Source organism: Chlorocebus sabaeus, chromosome 16 (assembly GCF_047675955.1).
Source record: "Chlorocebus sabaeus isolate Y175 chromosome 16, mChlSab1.0.hap1, whole genome shotgun sequence".
Classification (NCBI taxonomy): domain Eukaryota; kingdom Metazoa; phylum Chordata; class Mammalia; order Primates; family Cercopithecidae; genus Chlorocebus; species Chlorocebus sabaeus.
The window spans coordinates 15,536,307-15,557,916 of NC_132919.1; the positions used below are offsets into that span (position 1 = coordinate 15,536,307).

The following is a 21,610-nucleotide window of genomic DNA, read 5'->3' on the forward strand; positions in this document are numbered from 1 at the left end:
ACAATTTCTACTATTTGGGCAGATTACACAGAAGGTAAATAATAATCTTTCTCTTGTTGAACAAACTATCACTTAAGCAAAGATAACCAAAGTTGAATCTTTTTAAATATAATATTTTGAATTAAAGATTTTACAAAGATTTTAATGAATAAACCCATCAAAATCAAGCCAACTTTTGTCCAAATTTTAATATATTTTATTTCTTCTTTTCAGTATTCGCAGCTATTATAAAGCACAAGTAAAGTTCACTTTCCCCAAACCTTCCAAAACTTACAGCATCCTCTCCAGTTTTGTGCTTTACTATCTTTCGCATGCTGCAACAACCACACATTTCACTCTAAGAGAAAAATAGTCCTGTTTTCTTTGGATAAACAAAAACATCACATTTTCTTTTTACATGTTTAGGGATCCCCAAGACCACCCCCGGGTTCAATGATTCACTAGCAGGATCCACAGGACTCAGCATGTTGTCATTTTCTTGGCTGTGGTTTTTTACAGTGAAAGGATACAGAGCAAAACCAGTAAACAGAAAAGTCTCATGAGGCGGCAAGGTCTGGAGGAAACAAGGAACAAGCTTCCCCGGGTCCTCTCCCAGTGAAGTCACACAAGACTTGCCCAATTGCCCCAGCAAGGAGTTGTGACAGCATGTGTGAAATGTGATCAGGGAAGCTCAGTAAAGATTCAATTCCAAAGGTTTGTACTGGGTGCTGGTCACATAGGCACTCTCTGTGTAGCATGTACCAAAACTCCAGACTTCCAGAAGGAAAGCAGGTGTTCAGCATAAACTGCATTGTTTTTACAGACAGTTGAGGAGCAGTGATTCACTTTAATTCTGGAATTAGTGGGAATGATCCCAAAGTTATAGTTCCCAGATGCCAGCCATGGCCAATCTTGTAGGCAAGTCTTTCTAAAGACAGCAGGCTCGGACTTGCTATGTTAACTTTTCTGCACGGTTTCATTGACACTGTTGTTTTCATACAGCCTCCCAGCCACTCATATTAATCACAAATTTGCTAACCAAAGAAATTAATTGGGATGTAGATAATCAGAACTCTCTACATTGACAGGCAGCTTAGCAGATGAGCAAAACTCACAAACACATATAAAATGACCTCCTGCAGTCACACATCCCTTTTACACCTTCTTAGCACACACATTTCCTAGCTCTGTCTACTGAAAGGGGCTGAAAGCAATGACACCTCCTTTGCAATGAGCCCAGATCTTGGTTTCTGACATTGTTCTCTACTAAAAGGAACCAAGGCTCCTCAAAAATGGCTGATTGCAGGTCTAAGGGAAGGAAACTCCAAGAAGATCCTGGAACATCTTATTCCAGAAAAAAAAAAAATTAATACTGAAAAAAATGATGAGGTAGGTCACAAAGACACAGGAAGTAACCCTCACTGACTAAATCCGAAACAATTTGAGCAGCAAAACAAGAAAATGATGAATTGTAAACCATTGAAAAAGTAGTAGTCCTTGAGTTCACATTGATAATAAGTAAATAAATGAGCGATAACAGAGGACCCTTGCTTTCGCAGAATACCCTGTGCCAATGGGTGAATGCGAAGGGAATGTTGGAGCTGGAAAACTATCATTTTGTAGCCATAACAGTAAAGACTGATTCAAGCAAGAATCATCAATGGATGCTAAATCTAAGGGGAAATTTTGATGAGGAACAGGATATTTGCATAGGAATTGAAGTATCTTTTCCAGAGATTGTTATGATTAGCAATTGCAAGGCAAAAAATAATTGTGGAAGAACTGGGAAAAACTTTGATTACATCATCAAAATTAATATAATGAGTAAGCGGCACATGGACATTGTGTGCCTCAGATGTGATGCCATGAGAAGGACATAACATAGTGTGTATACTATTCTGGCTGGGAATGCATAACGAATCTAATCATGAGGAAATATTTGACAAACTCCAAAATGAGGACTATTAAAAGGACTGCATTCTTCAAAAATATTAATGTCACACAAGGAAAAGCTGAATACCTGTTCCAAATTAAGAGAGACTAAAGCATCATGACAACCAAATACAATACAGGATCTTTGACTAGGTCTTGTGTGAGAGAAAATCTCTTAAAGACATTATTGGTTCAATTTTTCAAAACTGGAATACAAGCAATAGAATAGATTAAAGTAATGTATTGATTTTAAATTTACTGCAGTTGATAGCTATATCATGGTTGTGTAAAGTATTAATAATATCCTCATTATTGAGAAATGCATATTGAAGTATTTAGAGGTAAGGAAGAGTAATGTACGAAATTTACTCTCAAATGATTCAAGAAAAATTTGTATATAGAAAGAGCAAATGATAAAACAAGCAGGATTAAATGTCAACAGTGTGTCGGTCTAAGAGGAACCTGGCTATCCTTTGTAATTCTATTGCAGTCTTTGTGTAAGTTTCAGGTTACTTCCAAATTTAAAAAAAATTAAGCGAACACATATATTGACCCAAAGTTAGACCCATTCTGTAACGTAAAAATACAAGGCAAAAATATATATAATACAACTATGTTAAAAGACCCTTTTTTCTATCTTACCTAAAACTTAACATCTCCAATGATTGATTATCCATTAATAAGCCTTTTTTTTTTTTTTTTGGAGACAGAGTCTTGCTCGGTAGTCCAGGCTGGAGTGCAGTGGTGCGATCTCAGCTTACTGCAACCTCCGCCTCCTGGGTTCAAGCGATTCTCCTGCCTAAGCCTCCCCAGTAGCTGGCATTACAGGTGCCCGCTACCATGCCCGGCTAATGTTTTGTATTTTTAGCCTCCTGGGTTCAAACGATTTTCCTGCCTCAGCCTCCTGAGTAGCTGGGAGGTGTAGGTGACCGCCACCACAGCTGGCTGATTTTTTTTGTATTTTTAGTAGAGACAGGGTTTCATCGTGTTAGCCAGGATGGTCTCAATCTCCTGCCCTTGTGATCCGCTGGCCTCAGCCTCCCAAAATGCTAGGATTACAGGTGTGAGTCACCATGCCCGGCTTAATAAGCTCTTTTTTAATTTTTTTTTTTTTTTTTTTTTTTGGGGGGCGGAGTCTGGCTCTGTCGCCAGCTGGAGTGCAGTGGCGCGATCTCGGCTCACTGCAAGCTCCACCTTCTGGGCTCACGCCATTCTCCTGCCTCAGCCTCCCGAGTAGCTGGGACTACAGGCACCTGCCACCTCACCCGGCTAATTCTTTTGTAGTTTTTAGGAGAGATGGGGTTTCACTGTGTTAGTCACGGTGGTCTGGATCTGACCTCGTGATCCTCCCGCCTCAGCCTCCCACAATGCTGGGATTACAGGCGTGAGTCACCATGCCCGGCTTAATAAGCTCTTTTTAAATTTTTTTTTTTTTTTTTTTTTTTTTTTTTTAGGCGGAGTCTGGCTCTGTCGCCGGCTGGAGTGCAGTGACGCGATCTCGGCTCACTGCAAGCTCCACCTTCTGGGCTCACGCCATTCTCCTGCCTCAGCCTCCTGAGTAGCTGGGACTACAGGCACCTGCCACCTCACCCGGCTAATTCTTTTGTAGTTTTTAGGAGAGATGGGGTTTCACTGTTAGCCACGGTGGTCTGGATCTGACCTCGTGATCCTCCCGCCTCAGCCTCCCACAATGCTGGGATTACAGGCGTGAGCCACCACGCCCAACCAAAATCTTTCATGAAGAGAAGATATTTCCACCTTTAACTGACAAAAATCCCAAAAACTTATGTCAATAATTTATTTTTAAAAACTTCTCAAAGATCATTTAGAAAGATTGATACCACAGTAGAAAAAGTATAAAAAATTGCATAGACCCCTGAAAATATGATTATATACGTTTTCTTTTTTGTTTTGTGTTTTTGAGACTGAGTTTCACTCTTGAAGCACAGGCTGGAGTGCAATGGCGCAATCTTGGCTCACTGCAACCTCTGCCTCCCGGGTTCAAGCGATTCTCCTGCCTCAGCCTCCTGAGTAGCTGGGATTACAGGCATGTGCCACCATGCCTGACTAATTTCTTTTCTTTTTTGGTCTTTTTTTTTTGAGATGGAGTTTCGCTCTTGTCCCCCAGGCTGGAGTGCAATGGCACGCATGTTCCTGGCTCACTGCAACATCTGCCTCCCCCTTTCAAGCAATTCTCCCGTCTCAACCTCCCAAGTAGCTGGGATTATAGGCGCCTGCCACCATGGCAAGCTAATTTTTTTGTGTTTTTAGTAGGTTTCATCATGTTATCCAGGCTGGTCTCGAACTCCAGACCTCAAGTGATCCGCCCACCTTGGCCTCCCAAAGTACTGGGATTACAAGCATGAGCCACCGTGCCCAGCCTGATTATATACATTTTCAATAAACATTTATGAAAATGGTCTCAGGCCTTTTAATAATCAGAAGACCAAAATAAATAAAAATGAAATAACATTATCCACTAACCAGATGATATAAAAGGAAGACTGACAAAATCAAGTGTTGGAAAGGACATCTAATTAGAACTCAAACTTGTGGTTGGGTTATATATTAGTCAAAAAAGTCTTTGGAATTAAAATTTAATTGATAAATTGTATGTATTAGTGCTGTACCACATTTTACATATATATATATATACACACACACAGAGACACACATTGTAGAATAGCTAAATCTGTGTATGTATGTATAGCCACAGACATACGTTGTAGAATGGCTAAATCAAGCTGTCTAGCATATCAGTTACCTCAGATACTTATCTTTTGTGTGTGTGTGTGTGTGTGTGTTGAGAACATTTAAAATCTGCTGTCTCAACGATTTCAAGTTTTACCACATTGTTATTAACTGTAGTCAACATGTTGTACAATAGAGCTCTTGAGCTTTTTTTCCTAGCTGAAATTTTTAGTGACATGCATTGCATTTGAACGTATGCAGTTACTATGACCAAGCTATTTTATTTGTAGGTCTGTACTTAACTAAAATATCTATGCATGTGTACCAAAATAAATTAACAAGAATGTTCATAGTAGCTTTATTGCTAATAGTCCCAAAATGGAAACAAACCAATGTCCATCAACAGTAGAATTGATAGATGTGCCATATTCATACAGAGCACTACCAAGCAGGGAAAAGAAATGAACTGCTTGGGCCGGGGACGGTGGCTCATGCCTGTAATCCCAGCACTTTGGGAGGCCAAGGCGGATGGATCAGGAGGTCAGGAGATGGAGACCATCCTGGCTAACACAGTGAAACCCCATCTCTACTATAAATACAAAAAAATTAGCCGGGCATGTGGTGGGCGCCTGTAGTCCCAGCTACTTGGGAGACTGAGGCAGGAGAATGGCATGAACCTGGGAGGCAGAGCTTGCAGTGAGCCGAGATCGCACCACTGCACTCCAGCCTGGCCGACAGAGCGAAACTCCGTCTCAAAAAAAAAGAACTGCTTCATGAAACTGCCTGAAGGAGTGTCACAAATGTAATGCTGGGCCAAAGAAGCCACACACAAAACCATTCCTACCGAATGGCCCTCCATGCATCCATTTAGGAAACAGGCAACACTAACTGAGGCTGCTAAAAACCAGGTGATTCTTTGCTTTGGCAAGACAGATGGGCAGTGGTTAGGGAGCAGACGTTCAGGAGAGGGATTTCCAGATTATTATTTTTATTTCATTTTCTTGGACTGTGTGGTAGTTCCAAGCATGTCTCCTCTTTGTGAGAAATCACTGAGTAATAGAATAATAGGATTCCTGTGTATATTATACTTGAATAAATATATTTGAATTCATTTTTGCCATTAGGACAAATAATATAAATTATAATAAATCTTTGCAATTTTAATATTATTTCTAGTTGATGAAAAATAAGTCACCCGAAGGAGTCCACACTTAGGTATTTCAATATAGAACCTATGCATGCAAATATATATTTCTAGAGATCCAAAACTAATTAATGTCGTTTGAGTGTCAAAAAGCACAGTTGTGTTTACAATTTGCTCTCTAACCTTTTACTTGAAATTAAGCTAACTATCCACATCCATCAATGAAACGACTTTCACAGAAGAGTCCAATCCATGGCATAAATGATAGGAACTTTAGAAAAGTCATTTCTTCTTCATTATTTATGTAAAAACATTAAATTTCTTAGGAACACAGGCTAAGGCTAACAAACTCTGTTTAATGTTGCTTTCATTGCTTTCTGTAGTCTTGTTACCAGAGAAGATTTTTATGTTCCAGAATTGCACAGAGAGAACTGACTATTATGGTTACCACTGTGGCCATCGAGACAAGGCACATGATTCCTAGGATCCCAGCAATGACCCTCCCTGGAGGTGATGGGAATTAAGGGACCTGCTATGGAAATTGTGGGGGCGGAGCACACAGTCTCTACAAAGCTTTTTCTGCGTCTGGTACTTGAAGTCCACAGGCAGTAAACGAGGGAAGATTACAAAACAGGCTGGGAGGGATTCCATGAGCAAGAGTTGGAACCCCATAAAAATAAAGTGAAACCCATGTTCATGAAGCTAAACAGGCCAGTAACCCAGCAGTCAGAGAAACTAAAGGAAAAATCCCGGGAAAGGCAGAGCAATTACAGGCTTCGCTGCTGTTTCATGCCAGTGAGAGAAGTCAACAGATCAGCAACAAGTTTATATGTGTGTGCGTGTGTGTGCACGTGTGCACGTGGACACTTGCTACAAAATTCAATTCATTTCATTCCAGTATGTGAGTGTACACATGTGTGCATGTGTGCACTCCTGTTGACCCAGTTTCTGCTGTGTGGCCAGGTTGGTGACCCTGGACAACCCCAGTTGTGCCCTCAGTGACGTCTGCAGGGATGGAGCACAGCCCATGCTGTTGGGCATTGCACTGTGTGATGCCATCCTTGGGACCCTCGGGGTGATGGAACCCAATAGGCTTCCTTAGGCTTTCCTTTCAGATGGACAGGAAATAGATGACGCTCTATTGTCATTCTGTTTTCTTTCTTTCCATGGATTCTGTGACCATCTTCGTCTCCTCATCGACTCTGCAAGAAGGGGATTCCTGGTGGGGGAAGGGTAACTGGTGAGAAATGAGGTACCAGGAAATTAGCAAAGGGTCTTCTGGTCATCTGGGGACAGTTCTCATGCGGTCCCCAGCCTAGTCTCAAGAGTTCTGGGCCGGTCACCCTGCAGCCTCGGTGCTGTGCCTAGGAAGAACCCTGGGAGAGCCAGCAAAATGGGGTGCCTGGTCTGAAAAATGTCCCCCCGTTCCTCTGGCTCTGCGGCTCAGGAATAGGCTGAGATATCACGTCCAGGCAGTGCCAGGCCACCTCACTACCCCCTTTGAGGGGAGCCCAGAGGGCTTTTGGCTGAGGCCAACTGTCCCTCCCTGTGTCCTGGAGGAAGGGCCTGACCAAGAAGACCCCCTAGGGCATGGCCTGTGGGTGCTGATGAGGGAAAGGGAGGTCTGTGGACTGAGGGAGGAGTCATTGGCAGGGGACATTGAGCACCGCAGCTCAGAGTTCTGCCCAGTGGGAACCTGGTCGGTGGGGGCCTGGTCAGTGGGGGTCTGGCTGGCATAAGCCTGGCCAGGTGGCTGCTAGGTGACTTCAGGCAGGATTTGTCCTTGGAGCCTCCTTGCCGCCATCTGTAGTGGGAACGAGTCATGGCACTCCAGAGGGCTGCTGGGAAGAGGAGGTGAGCAGGTGTGTGGAATCCAGCTCTGCCAAACAGATCTAGCACTTTACAGCCTAGCTGAGTCCCTTGCTAGGGAGGGGATCTGCCCTTTGCCTTTTGCCCCCAACCCTCAACCTTCTGCCCCCTATCCTCCATCTGCAATGCCAGGACTGCCCTGGATGGGGAGATCTGAGTTTAGGGAACACCGTGGATGCTCTGACGATGGCCATGGGTCCCGAGGCAGGAGACAGTGACAAGGGTGACCCAGTGTCTTGGGTGCAATATGAGTGGGGCAGCCGGGCTCAGCCAGAGCAGTGACAAACGCATGCACACGTGTTCACCCACATACAGATGCCTGCTCACATGCACAAACTGCACACGCGCATGTTGACACGTCAGAGGGTGGAGGGTGCTGACTGTGCCCTGCTGACCCAGGCAGGGGCCCATTGTGATGGGTGTCATGACCTCACAATATCACTGGTGCTGAGCACTCGCCCACCTGCTTGCCTGCCCTCTCTATGTCTGGAGCTCTTAGAGACAAGACATAGAGTTGTTTGGTTCTCAGAAGAGAAGATTTTGCTAAGTAAGAGACACAGCCGACTCAACCAACTCAGGTGAGTGTGACCTGCTCTGTTCCCTCCCTGCTGACCTGGGGACAGTCAGTACCTGGTGGGCAGTGCTGGCCTCTGGGCAGGTGCCGAGGAGGGTCATCCCTGAGCACTCACCGGGTGCCTGTTCTGGACTGACCTGGTGGAATCTGTGGGGTGGGTGCTATCTCCAAATGTACCCATTCCACAGGTGAGATGTCTAGGGTCAGAGAGGTGGTGACTGGCCAAGGGACCCAGATGTGATCCTGGCCTGTGCTTTCAGTCCTGCCCTGTGCACGCCCTGACCTCTGTAGCCCTAGATTCCAAATCTGCCCAGGGTTTTCTGCCCCCTGATGGGACAGAGTCTGGCCATGGAAGAGCCCCTGGGATGGAACTCCTATGGTGGGGTGGAGGGAGGTGGTGCTCGGTCCAAGTCTGTGCCCTAAGCTGGGTCCCCACAGGAGGAGGTCTCACCAACTCAGACTTCACATGCAGTCACTGATGGTCCCTGCGGGACCCACTGGACACATGGGGTCCCTTGTCTGGGAGTAGGGAGCCCTCTGCCTGTGGGCAGTTCTGGTAGGGGACCTTGAGCACTGCTGCTCTGGGGCCTGGGCAAGGGGGGGGACCTAGACAGTGGGGACCTGGTCAGGAAGGTCTGGTTGCTGGGGGACTGGTCAGCGAGGACATGGTCAGTGGGGAATTGGTCATCAGGGGCCTGGTCAGCAGAGATGTGACCACTGGGGCTTAGTCAACGAAAACCTGGTCAGTGGGGACGTGGTCAGCTGGAGCCTGGTCATCAGGGGCCTGATCAGCGAGGACCTAGTCAGAAGGCCTGGTCACCAGGAAAATGGTCAGTGAAAGCCTGGCCAGCAGAGGTCTGATTAGTGGGGGCCTGGCCAGATGGTTGCTGGGTGACCTCAGGCACAGGGTTTGTCCTTAAAGCCTCCCTGCCTCCATCCGTAGCAGAAATGAGTCATGGCATCCTGGAAGGCTACTGGGAGGAGGAGGTGAGAAGGTGTGTGGAATCTGACCCTGCCACTCACACCTAGCATTTTACAGTCTAGCTGAGTTCCCCCTAATGAGGGGTCTTGCCCTGTGCCCTCTACCTCCTATCCCCCATCTGCATCTTCAGGACTGTCCCGGGTGGGGAGGCCTGAGGTTGGGGAGGACCCATGGATGCTCTGATGCTGGCCACAGGCCTCAAGGAAAGGTGACACTGCTGAGGACTTGATGAGGACTTGGGTGCACATGGAAGCGGGACAGCCAGCCCTGGCCAGAGAAGCTACTTGTGCACACACATGTTCACCCACATAAACATCCATGCTCACCTGCACAAACACATTTTGACACCTTGGGGGCTGGAGGACACTGACTCTGGGCCCTCTTGACCTGGGAAATGGCCCATTGTGATGGGTGCCATGACCTCACAATGTCACTGGTGCTTAGTGACTGCCCACCCGCTCACCCGCCCACCTCTGTGTTGTGCAGCACTTGGACACAGGATACACACAGGTGTCTGGTTCTGTGCATAAACGACTTTTCTAAGTGAGAGATATAGCTGCCTCAGCAGACTCAGGTGAGTGACCTCTGGGCAGATGCCGAGGAGGGTCATCCCTGAGCACTCACCAGGTGCATGTTCTGCACTGACTAAGTGGACCGCCCTCTCCTTTGTCCTCACAGTGACTCTGTGAGGTGGGTGCTGTCCCCAAATGTAGCCATTCCACAGGTGAGATGTGTAGAGTCAGAGAGGCGGTGACTGGCCCAGAGACCCAGATGTGACCTGGTCTCTGCTCTCAGCCCTACCCTTTGCCATGCTGGACTTGAGCTCTGACCTCTGTGGCCTCCCTACTGTAGATTCCAAATCTTCCTGGAGTTCTGGACTTCAAGGAGGCAGGGTCTGGTCCGGGAAGAGCCACTGGGACAGAGCCCCTGTGGGTGGGGTGGAGGTTGCAATTCTCAGTCCAAGTCTGGGTCCTAAGCTGGGTCCCAAGCTGGGTCCCCACAGGAGGAGGGCTCACCAACTCAGACTTCAGATGCGGTCACTGATGGTTGCTGGACCCACTGGACATATGGAATCCTTTGTCTGGGCGTGGGGCAGGGATCCTTCTGCCCTCAAGCAGTTGTGGAAAATGAAGGAGCCCTGGAGGGCTGCCTGGAGGGTGACGATCGTCCCTCCTGGTCAAAGGGGCTTGGGGACTGGAACCCTCCCGCAGCGTCCCATTCTCTCTGTCTGATCCTCTAGAGGCCTTACCATCCCTTTGCCCCGAGTGTTCCTGGCAGGGATGGTCCCCCCGGGTGTTCTCTAGGACTAAGGCCCTAGAGTTCTCTTGCTCTTTCTTGGTGACCCAGGAAAACAAAGTCCCCTCCGGTATTGACAGCTAGGAATTGTGGTGTCTGCCATCCTCCACCTGAGACGGGGTCTCCACGAGCACAGAGGCTGCTCCGGAGTCAATAGATCATCTTTTCCTCAAACCAAACTGCTTGGCTGGTGTTGTTCCTGAAGCGGCTTCACTGGCTAGAGTGAGTGAGAATTGGGGCAGAATGAAGCAGTCACCAGATGTCTTGCTTCCTACAGAAAACTGAGTATCTTCCTGGTTTCTGAACGATCCTAAGAGACATCCGGTCCCTGACTCCACTTGCCTCCAGGTGCCCAGAACAGGCCATCGTGGGCCCTTCACCATCCGCAAGTGGACACTGTTTGTCCTGCTGGGGCAGGTGTGTGTCTGCCTTGGGGTGTTCGGGGACAATGGGCCTCTCTGTCCCCGAATGGGTCTCCATGTGCTCAAGTCCTCGGGAAGGAGCCCGTCACTGGTTGGAGGCAAGGACTCCAGAGATCCAGCCGGGGGTGGGGCCACTTAGTCTGGCCCCTTGTCATCTGGGAGGTGTGGTGGAATGGGGCTCACCAGACTGGCGTGTGTCTGGCAGTGCAGTGAGCGTGGTTCGGCTGTGCTCTGGAGATCTTGGGTGCGGCAGAGCCTTTGGATGACTTTGTCTTGCAGGATGGAGATGGATGAGGACCCGGATACCCTGCCTGCCCAGGGGCAAGGCAACACCATCATTACTAAATATGAGCAGGTACAGGTTGGGCTGCTCCCTCAAGGGAGGCAGGACCTTGCCTCTCCCGCTGTGCCCTGGTCAGAGGGTCCTGGGCTCCCTAAGATCACCGGGTGGAGAGGGGCTGCCCACATCCCTGGGCCCCCCACACCTCTCACCTTGCCCCCGCTTACCCTGGCCTCCTCTGGGTTTCAGGGACACCAAGCTGGGGCAGCAGTGGACATGGGGAATGAGCAGGTCAACATCAGGAAATACATGAATCACCTCGGGATTGTGCAGTGAGTCTTCTGTCCCCCTGCCCCCAGCCACCAATCTCACCTCAGGGATGGGTTTTGCTTTTAGAAAGGCTTCTCTGAAGTAGGACACGTCTCCCTGGCTGGACCAATCTCCTCTCCAGGGTCAGAACTCTTCCAGGCTCTCCTGCAGGCCCAGCCCGTGGTCACGGTTAGGGCATAGCCTCATGACACATTTAGGGAACTCAGGAGAGGGAGTCAGGACAGAGAGGGGACTCTCAGGGAAGGCCCGTGGACTCTCAGCACTGTCATCTCCAAGTAAGCTGGAGAGGAGGAGGCAGCCTGAGGATCTGGCCCTGTCCCCTTAGGGCCTGCCTTGGTGAGATCTGAGAGTTGTGGCCACAGGGCAAGGGGGCATCTGGCCTGGCCTGTGGGCAGCTGTATAGCAGACCTCTGAGGGCTCGGGGGCTCAGCCAAGAGGAAGGGGCATGGGGACAGTGAGGGCCTTGGCCCTGGCCCTGATAGGTTGTGGAAGAAGAAGGGCAGGGCCCGGCCTTGGCTTCTCCCTGAGGCCAGGGGGACAACAGAGCGAGCAGCTGAAGGCCCTGGGAGTGGTGCTGGGAAGGGACCTGTGCCTGGTAAGGGGAGCCCAGCCTGGAGCCAATCCCTCAGGACTCACAGGATGGAGAGAGGGAGGAGCCTGGGGGAGGGGGGAAGGGTGAGACCTTGAGACCTGCCACTTCTGGAACGCACCTGAACCAAGCCAGCCCAGGGTGGAGTTGACAGCCTGGGCAGGACAACAGATGGGGTGGGCAGGACAACAGATGGGGTGGGCAGGGAACAGTGACTCATCTGGGACCCCTCAGTGGGGGGACTCGGTCAGTCCCCAAGGCTCTGCATGGCCCTCCAGAGACTCTGCTTCCTGCTGGCTCAGTCAGCACTGTGCAGGGTGGATGGAGGGGCTAAGTCGGGGCAGACAGGACAGTAGGTGGAGGACAGGTAGGCATCCCATGTCCTGGTTTTTGCAGTGGCTGGGAGGAGGCTGAGGGCTGAAGGCCAATTACCCTGAGAGCCAGCTGAGGCTGCAGCGGGAGTGGTGGGGCCAGCCCCACTGCCTGAAGGGCCCTTGGTCACCCTTGTTGCCCTGGATGTCTCCCCAGCAGTGCTGGGCAGCCCAGTGAGAGAGTGACCAAGGCATGGGTGTGGATGTATCTGGGAGATCTCACTCAGAGGTTCTGACAGGACAGGGTCACAGAAGGGCCAGGGTGGCCGGAAAGAGGGTCACAGTCTCTGGGCCAGGCAGGATGGGGGAAGGTGGGGAGCAGGCAGGGTGAGCGGCCAGGATGCAGGGGAAGGCAGGTGCACGCTGGGAGATTAGACCCTGCAAGACCCATGGGGAGTGTCGGATGAGATGGGCTCCAGGTGTGTCCTCAGGGCACCAGGCAGTGCTCAGGCCAGGCTCCCTGGACTCTGGTGGGTGATGTGGTCACTCCTAAGGCACTGCTGTAAGTCGGGGCTTGGCCACCCACCCGGGGCGGCACCCATCCCGTCTCAGAACTGGACTTTCTCAGCATCCACAGAGGGTGTCACCTCCAGCCCTGGAGGAGCAGCCCCATTGTGCAGCCCGAGGCACCCCACGGGCCCCGAGTGACCGCCACCAGGCCAGCCTCGAGCTCCCTCCTCTTCAGGGTCCCAGTGCCTCGCAGGTGTCAGATCCGCAGGAAGGCCCTTGCCGTCCTTCTCTGTGTCTTCTCCCAGGCTGAGACTTAGGGTAGATGGGGATAGGCTGGTCCTTCCCCGGGGCCCTCTCAGGTAGGGGGATGGCTCCTGGCCCGGCCAGGTCCTCAGCTCTGCCTGGGTTGCCTTACAGTGAGACGGAACTGCCCCCGATAAGAGCCCTGGAGGTGAAGGTAAGAGTCTGTGCCTGCTGCGTGGGAGGTCACTCCAGGGACCAGGAATCGGGTGGTCAGTGAGGCAGAGGGGGTGGCCTATGGGCCTGTGTGGTGGTGAGTGGGCCACAGCTGTCACTGGGAGGGGCGACCTTTCCTGCTTCACTCTGTTCCCATGAGGGCTTAACCAAAGCCCAAACCAAGAACTGCAGTCCTGGCTCAGAGTCCACTGCCTGTTTGAACCAAGACCCTAGCTGAAGGCTGGACCTAACCCAAACTCGGGGCATTTATGGCCTGAGGATGGCTTGTTCTGGCATCACCAGTCCAGACTACCAGCTCTGGTTCCTTCAGAGGGTCTCAGCCCCCGGGGTCTGCCCTTTCCTGGTTCCTTCAGGCTGGGTCTCTTCAGGGCCCCAAAGCCCTGGACCCAGCATCCACGGGCCACTGCCAGGGGCCTGGCAGCTCCACTAACTCCATCATGGCTCATTTGACAGCAAAGACGCAAGGAAAGTAAACGTACCAACAAGTGGCTAAAGATGTTTGCAGACTGGCCAAAATATAGGAACACCAAGAAGGTAACATGGGGAGGGAGTGGCCCCCGTGACAGCTCTCTGCAGAGCCAGGGGACAGGCACCCATAGCAGACCTGGCACTGTCTGCCTCAGTGGGTGGGTGGCACCCTGTCCTCACCATAGCACAGCAGGCCTGTCCACCAGCTTTCCTCCGCGGAGTCACCCTGTGTCCTGTGTCACTGGTGTGTTCTTCTGTCTGTAGCTGTCTCAAAGAGTATACAAAGGCATCCCCCTGGCGGTGCGGGGCCAGGCATGGTCACTTTTGCTAGATATTAACAAAGTCAAGTCCCAGAACCCGGGCAAATATGAGGTAAGTCCCTCCCACACTCAGCCAGGGCAGGACAAACAAGCCAGGCTGTATCAGGAGCCCAGGACTCCAGCTGGAGGGAATGTCGAGCCTGGGTTGGGGATGGGGGCTGTGGTCAGATGCACATCCTGGGCACAGATGGTAACTCAGGCACCACAGGTGCGCTGGGCTCCGTGACCCTCCCTGGCTTCAGAAACAAGGCAACAAGGAGCTTTCTGCGGAAGGAAACCTTCCTTGCTTCCTTCCAGAAGTGCTGACTGACAGATGACTGCTGTTTGGGGCAAGGAGTCTTTTTGTCTGTTCTGAGGCTGCTTCCTCCTCTTGGTCCTGCCCTACAGGTCATGAAGGAGAAGGGCAAGAGGTCCTCCAGAATCATCCACCGCATCCAACTAGATGTCAGCAGCACCCTGCAGAACCACATGATGTTCATACAAAGATTTGGAGTCAAGTAAGGCCTATGAGGGCTGCAGAGAACAGGTCACAGGGAAGATGGGGGCAATCCAGAGGGATGAGGGCATACCCAGGGCAGAGGCCAGGGTCACCCAGGAGGGGTGACAGAGCCACCAAGGCCTCTCCTAGCCCAGGGAGCAGCCAGCACCATGGACTGAGCACCTCCCTGGCTCTAAGCCCTGGGCCGGGCTGGGACGTTTAGGGCCAGAACCCAGGTGGCTCCCAAGGAGATGGAAGGCAGAAAAAAAAATCATGCAGATGGTAAAAAGTGCTCTCGGTGACCCACAACTACCCAGGATAGGGACCCATGGGAAGGTGGCAGGATGGCAGGGCTTGGGAGCCTTCCCGGGCAACACGGACAGCCCAAAATACTAGAAAGCATGCGGGGCTCTGGAAACTCTCATCCCTGGCTGGTGGGAACGTGACAGGGCACAGCCACTTTGTAAGTCAGATGGGCTGTGACTCACAAAGTTCAGTGGCCTCGTACCACACATTCCCAAAGTGTCACAGATATTGACCACACTGATTTGAAAACTGAGGTTCAAGTAAAACCCGCATGCCACATTCACTGCTTGATTGATTGTCACTCACACCCGGAGGCTACCGAGATGCTTTTCAACACGGGAGCTTAGGAGGAAGGGGGTTCCACTCTTTAGAGAGAGGTGACTCAGGGAGGAAAAGGAACGAACCCCTAATGCCCGCAGGAACATGGGTGGATCTTAGATGTGTATTGCTGAGGGAATGACGCCAGACCCCACAGGCTACCACCGTGGGATTCCAATTCATCAGCCATTCTGGAAAAGGGCAAACCATAGAGACAGAGAACAGGTCAGGATGGCCAGGGACTGAAGAAGCCGGGAGACGTTGGCTGCAAAGGGGACACGCTGGGGACTTGGAGGCTGAAGGAGCTGCTCTGGGAGGGGCTGCAGTGGTGGACGGGAGGCTCTGCACATTGGTTCAGAACCATGGAACTGCACATCCCAAAGACTAGACTTCTGTGTGTGCAAACTGAGAAAAAGGGGAGGAAAAAATCAACCAGAGTGAAAATAATCACTGATCCAAATGTACACCTATGATATTTGCATTGCAAGGAATGTGGATTTTACAGAAAAAAAATTCCTAAAAACTCAGGTGTCCTGAAGAGCTCACTGCTTATTTGGGGGATCATCTGGACCCAGAATTGTGTTTGCTGTCTGGGTTTGTAGAGAAAATGAAACTGACAGCATCTGCACAAAACATACAAAATCCTCTTTTCCCTCTTTTCTAGGCAGCAGGAATTATGTGACATCCTTGTGGCCTATTCTGCATATAATCCTGTGAGTATTCCCGGGCAGCGATATTCCTGGGCCATGTACCCATATTCACAGGCATGGGTGTCTCTTGGGGGTGTCGGCACTTCTTGAAAATTCAGTGTTCGTGACCCACCAGCTCGTAGTAGGCAGAACTCAAGCTCACTGCTGGCAGAAAAGGGTTGAAGCCCAGACTCCTCTGTCACCTGGACCCAATCACCATGTCTCAGATGAAGAAATGACCTTCCCTTCCTAGTGTTGCCCCAAAGCCTAGGAGCCTGTCAGGGTCCTACCAGGATGGTCCTCGTAGGAGACAGGTTTGAGAAGTTGCTGAGGTGTCTGATGGGTCAGGCTCCTGTCATGAAATGAGTTTGCATCCTGGGGGAGCCTCTTCTTCACTGGAAACCTGGCAAGGATCCAATTTCCTCTTTGCCCGATCCCCTTAGAAGCATAGCAGATAGGGAGGTGCGTCACCCAGGTGGCTACTCCTGCTTGGCACCCACTTTCCAGACCATTCCAGGCAGGGAGAACACTGAGCTGACTGCATGAGCTGCCCACATGAAGGACCCAGCTGCCCCCTGTGTCTGGCAGGCAGCCCTTGGGCTGTTGCGGGACCGTTTGTGTGGTGGTCAGCGCCCCGCTGCCTGCCCTCGTGGTGGGTGCAGTTCAGAGGTGCTGCCCCAGGCCTGGCACAGTGGCCTCCCCAGCCTGGCCCAGGGGAGGTAGCATGAACAATCCCTGACTGTGCCCTTTCGGGCCATGTGAGCTTGGACGCTCGCTGCAGGAGTCCACCCATGCTCCTTGTCAACTGAGTTGTGTGTGATCTGCCCAGTCCTCATGCCCAGTGCCAGGGGAGGGGTGCGGAGGCTGCACCTCAAATCTCCTGGGGCCTGAGGCAGGTGTCCCCAAGGACCTCTGTTATCTCTGGTGACATAAGTCCTCCCAGGTGGCCTCAGCCCTCCCAGGTGACATCCTTCCACGGTGACTCTGGCTCTCGCAGGAGGTGGGCTACCACAGGGACCTGAGCCACGTCACCGCCATCCTCCTCCTGTATCTGCCAGAGGAAGACGCTTTCTGGGCACTGACCCAGCTGCTGGCCGGTGAGAGGCACTCCCTGCAGGGTAGGTGGACAGCTGCCCCCTCGGCCTTACACAGCCATGCCAAGGGACGGCCACCCTGGCCGGTGACCCCAACTTCCAGGCAAGGTGTCTTCCTTGTATCCCAGCTTGTTTGGAGCCTCCAGGATGTCCCTTCTGAGGTCCCACAGCAGCCTCGGTCTGGACAGGGACCCCCTCACCTCAAGTCAGATGCCTTTCATCCCTAATATCAGAGGACATGGATACCTCCCCCAGGCCGCCCTCTGTCGCCCAAAGCCAGCCCCGATTTTGTGCAGGCGCCACTCACCTCCTTGAAAGTCCTCCTGCCTCCTAGCTGGCTGTGCTCCCAGCCACCTTCCCTCCCTACAGATGGGCCAACAAAGCCAAGATGGCAGTGTCTGCCCATCCCATGTCCCCCAGCCTGACCCCACATCCAAGAGATGGCCACATAGCCCCCAGCTTCCACCCTGTTCTCCCAACCAGCGCCTGCCTCGTGGTGTCAAAGGCAGGTTGCCTTCCGGGCACCTGGACCCGGGATGCTACTAGGCAGCACCTCCAGCCAGGGCCCTCCTTGCCAAGGCTGAGGCTGCATGCTGGGGTCACCAGATGGGAGGGAGGGAGGCCTCGGGGTCTGGGGTCCCCTGCCCTGCCCAGATCTTCCAGCTGATGCCTCCACATCTTGGGCGTGGGATCTGATGGGGTGATGGGTCGGGGACTTCTCAGTATTCTACAGCCCAGATGCTACCCAGCTCGAGAGGCTCCTATCACACCAGAAGCAGGTGCTGCACAAGTCCTTCCCGAAGATCATGAGACACCTGGTGAGTGGATGACACCCTTGGCTCCTCCCCAGAGGCCCTGGGCCCCATAGGCCAGGGGAGGCTCGAGTCCCTCATGGAGCTGGCAAGAGGCTGAGTCCCAGCCACGGCTTGACCTGGGATGCAGACTCCCCATGGTTTTGGTGTTGGGTTTCCTTCTGCCCTGGCAGAGGCAGAGGCGCTGGGACCAGGACCGAGCTGCAGCTGAGCAGGGCTAAAAGAAGTGTGTCCACCGGGTATCTGTGCAATGGGCGGGTGTTGGAGCCCTGGCCATCACCCTGGGTTGTGCCTCTTAAGGAAGGGTCTGACAGGGGCCTGGAAGTGGGAGGATTTCAGGGCAGCTCAGGGGCCCTGAGCACCTCTGCTCCTCCCTTCAGGGCAAGGAAGGGCTGTGCATTGAGGGTTCCATGCTGATGAGGCTCCTCCGGTGTTTCCTTGATGTGGTAAGGAGGCACAGGGAGACCCCAGCCCTGGGACTCTTCTACCCTGCAGTGCCCAGCACCCTCAGCTCAGGGGTTCAGCTCCCCCAGGAGGACCTGGCTTACCTCTAACCCACAGGAGGTACAGGCAGGTCCCTGCAGGGCTCACAAGCCAGGCTCTGCCCAAGAGGGGGCATCCCATGGCAGAGGCCAGGGCTCAGGCCCAGCCCCGTGGGCAAACTGGGGCAGGACCCGACTTGTGAGGGCCCAGGGAAGCCCCAAGTCCTCAGGAAACCCCTCCTTCCAGAAGTCACAGCCCTGCTGAGATGAGTCCCCCATGAGGAGCCACAGGACCTTGTCTGACTCAGTCTTACGGGGGGGTCTCATCCCATGGAGGGGATCCCCAGCACTTCAGGGGACTGAAACCCCAGTGGGCCCTGCTCAGTCCACTGGCCCCAGCTTGTAAGGCCGAGCTCTCTCACACTTGCTGTCCCCACAGAAATCCTTCGGGCTCACCCTGAGACTGTGGGATGTGCTCATCTTGGAGGGCAATCGATTACTGACAGCCATGGCGCATGTATCATTCAAAATACACAGGAGTAAGTCCCATGTGCCCGAGGGTGCTTGGGGGAACACGTGGGACAGACCCCGCTGGCCTGAGGGACGTGTCCTTACACTGCCTGCTCCATCCGGGTTGGGGGGTCTGGCCTGGTGGGCTGGGCAAGGCATGATGACACTGAGTCCACCCCTGACATGACCCAGATGAAAGTCAGGAGTGTGGTGAGCACTTCCCTGCCCGGCCTTCCCCAGTTGTCGCCGCCTGTGCACAGCTGGACCCCGGGGTGGCCAAAAAGGACCAGGCACCACCCAGTGGGAGGTGGGCCTGGTGGAAATGGGGTTGCAGGCACTGACCCCTCCCAGGGAACCTTCCTGGCCTGATACCCGCCCTGTCCCTAGAGCGCCTCATGAAGCTTTCCTGGAGCACCGTCTGGGAGTTTCAGGAGCGAATGTCTCAGAGCTGGGCCCTGGAGGACAACACAGTCCTCAGGAATCTTCAAGCCTCTATGAAGGAACTCACAAAAAAACACCGGGACCTGCCACCCCCAGGTGAGCCCCAGCACCAGGTCCCCTCCCAAGTAACCCTCTGGGACAGTCAATGGTGGGGAATGCCCTGGCCCCCCCAGTCCTCCTACCTGGCCTTCCTCCTGCACCCCTTCTTCCTCCTCTTCCTCCTCTAAGAAACTCACATGGGTCTGCCAGTCCTCAGGGCAGGCACTGAGTGCATGCGTGTGCTGGACATGCTGAGTGGACAAGCAGGGGGCATGGGCAGCACCCCCCAACCCCTCCTCCACTTTCCACATTGTCCCCCTCACCCCCTCAAAGGGCCCTGAGGGACACTGGGGCAGTCAGACCCAGCTGTGGAAGCCCTCACCCCCACCTCCAAGCAGCAGAGACCCCTCATTCTCTAGTGTCCCCCAAGGGTGTCAAAACAACAAGCCAGGGGGATAAGAGAATCAGTGTCCCTGACCCAGAGAGGATTCGGGGAGAGGGCATTGGGGGAAGCCCTGACCCAGAGCCACAACCAAGAGTTCAGCTGGGTGTGGGATCGCTGCAGCCCTGGCATGGGGTGGGCGGCCTGGAGGGCAGAGGGGAACCTGTGCCCATTCCCTTCTCACCTGCTGTGGAGACAGGCCCCCGTGTGAGGTGACAAGGGGGCTGGGTGACAGTGCACGTCCCTCCCACCTGAGTCCTGAATCGGGGCTGCCAAACTGCCCTGAGGTGAGGGCGTGAGGCAGGAAGCCCTGAGCCACCCTGAACCCTGGGGGCCATTTCAGGAGCAACCTCAGGTTCCCCGAAAGCTCCCCCACCCCAGACTGCACACGAAATGCGCCCTGGGATCAGCAGCCTGCAGGGTCGTCCTCAGTGTCAGACCAGGGGGCTGCACAGGGACCCAGAGGACTCCAGAGACTCAGGCCTGTGGGGCGTAGCCCTCAAGAGACCAGATGGGCTTGGAGAAGATGCTGACCATGTCTGCTTCTTTTTTTTCAGCCGAGCTGGAGCAATGGTCCTCGAGGGTGTCCCCTGGCATTGAGCCCCTCCATGAGGGGGACAGACTGGCCGTCCCCACCCCACCAGCTCAGCTCCAGGAGCTCATGCCATCAGTCCCCCTGGGACAAAAGCCTTGTCCTCTGCCAGCCTGGCCTAACGGGGCTGTCCCCAAGGCCCAGGCTGAGGTCCATCAGCACGAAGGGGCTTCTCAAGAACCCAGAACAGAAGACTGCTGTCTGAGGGGCCTGGAGTCTCGAGATGATGGCAGCCTGTCCCCGGGTGAGGTCAGGCTTTGTATTACACGGAAACACTTGTCCAGGAACGCTAGGCCACAGCTCCACACAGACCCGCATGTCGGGGGTCCATGTTTCCTGTGCTGCCATTTTGAACACAGCTCCTGGGACTCTGAGGGGGCTTCCCCAGAACCCAGGGCAGAAGACTGCTGTCCGACGGGCCCAGAGGCTCGAGATGAGGACAGGATGTCCCCTGGTGAGGTCAGGCTTCGTATTCCACGGAAACATTTGTCCGGGAACTCTATGCCACAGCTCCACACAGACCTGCATGTCAGGGGCCCAGGGGCTTCTCAAGAACCCAGGGCAGCAGGCTGCTCTCTGAGGCGCCCAGAGGTTCAAGATGACGGCAGCCTGTCTCCCGGTGAGGTCAGGCCTTGTATTCCACGGAAACACTTGTCCAGGAACACTACGCCACAGCTCCACACAGACCCGCATGTCGGGGGTCCATGTTTCCTGTGCTGCCATTTTGAACACGGCTCCTGGGACTCTGTCACTTCTCCATCTTCTGTGGACAGCAGCCCTGGAACAACAAGACGCACCCCGCCCAGCGAACCCACTGGGACCGCGACACCAGGCCCTGCCTGGGTTTATGACAGGGAGGAGGCACTTCAAGAGATACCCCTGCAACAAGGTGTCCCCTGCCCGCTACTCCCCTCAGTAGAAGAACAACATGGCATGGAGGGAACCCAGGCAGCACCTGTCCAGCTGCCTCGCAGCCCCAGATGGCTGCTGGACCTTGACTTTTACTGTCATTTTATTTTTATTTTATATTTTGGTCTTCTGGGCCTTGGGAAGTACTTAGCGGGGCACTTGGTCCCCTCACGGCCTCAGGAGGGAAGGCTGAGCATGGGGTTCCCACAGCCCCAGCCAGCCAGCAGCGTGCCCTGGGGCCCCTGACCCCACCTGTGGGTCACAGCCCGTCCCCCAGGGCCCAAGTCCTCGGCCCAGAGGGACCTGGCTTCAACCTGAGTCCTA

The 21,610-nt window shown here is 53.2% G+C and overlaps 1 protein-coding gene and 1 pseudogene across 1 annotated transcript; both read left to right on the plus strand.

Annotated features, from left to right (window-relative positions):
- The first annotated feature begins 11,142 nt into the window (after positions 1–11,142).
- On the plus strand, positions 11,143–17,869 carry LOC140708542 (TBC1 domain family member 26-like). Its single transcript, XM_073005539.1, has 10 exons — positions 11,143–11,244; positions 11,419–11,501; positions 13,327–13,366; positions 13,840–13,920; positions 14,119–14,226; positions 14,562–14,671; positions 15,941–15,989; positions 16,963–17,078; positions 17,429–17,432; positions 17,783–17,869. The coding sequence occupies exons 1-10, from the start codon at positions 11,152–11,154 to the stop codon at positions 17,867–17,869; spliced, it is 771 nt and encodes a 256-aa protein (XP_072861640.1). The 5' UTR covers positions 11,143–11,151.
- Positions 17,870–18,281: 412 nt separating this feature from the next.
- On the plus strand, positions 18,282–21,296 carry LOC140708705 (uncharacterized; annotated as a pseudogene).
- Positions 21,297–21,610: the final 314 nt, after the last annotated feature.

Bases quoted from the DNA above. Each gene is read 5' to 3' on its own strand.
- LOC140708542 (XM_073005539.1), top strand. From the start codon at position 11,152: ATGACTTTGTCTTGCAGGATGGAGATGGATGAGGACCCGGATACCCTG. The intron at 13,367-13,839 runs GTAAGAGTCTGT...CTCATTTGACAG, and splicing joins TAAGAGCCCTGGAGGTGAAG to CAAAGACGCAAGGAAAGTAA. The intron at 14,227-14,561 runs GTAAGTCCCTCC...CCTGCCCTACAG, and splicing joins AGAACCCGGGCAAATATGAG to GTCATGAAGGAGAAGGGCAA.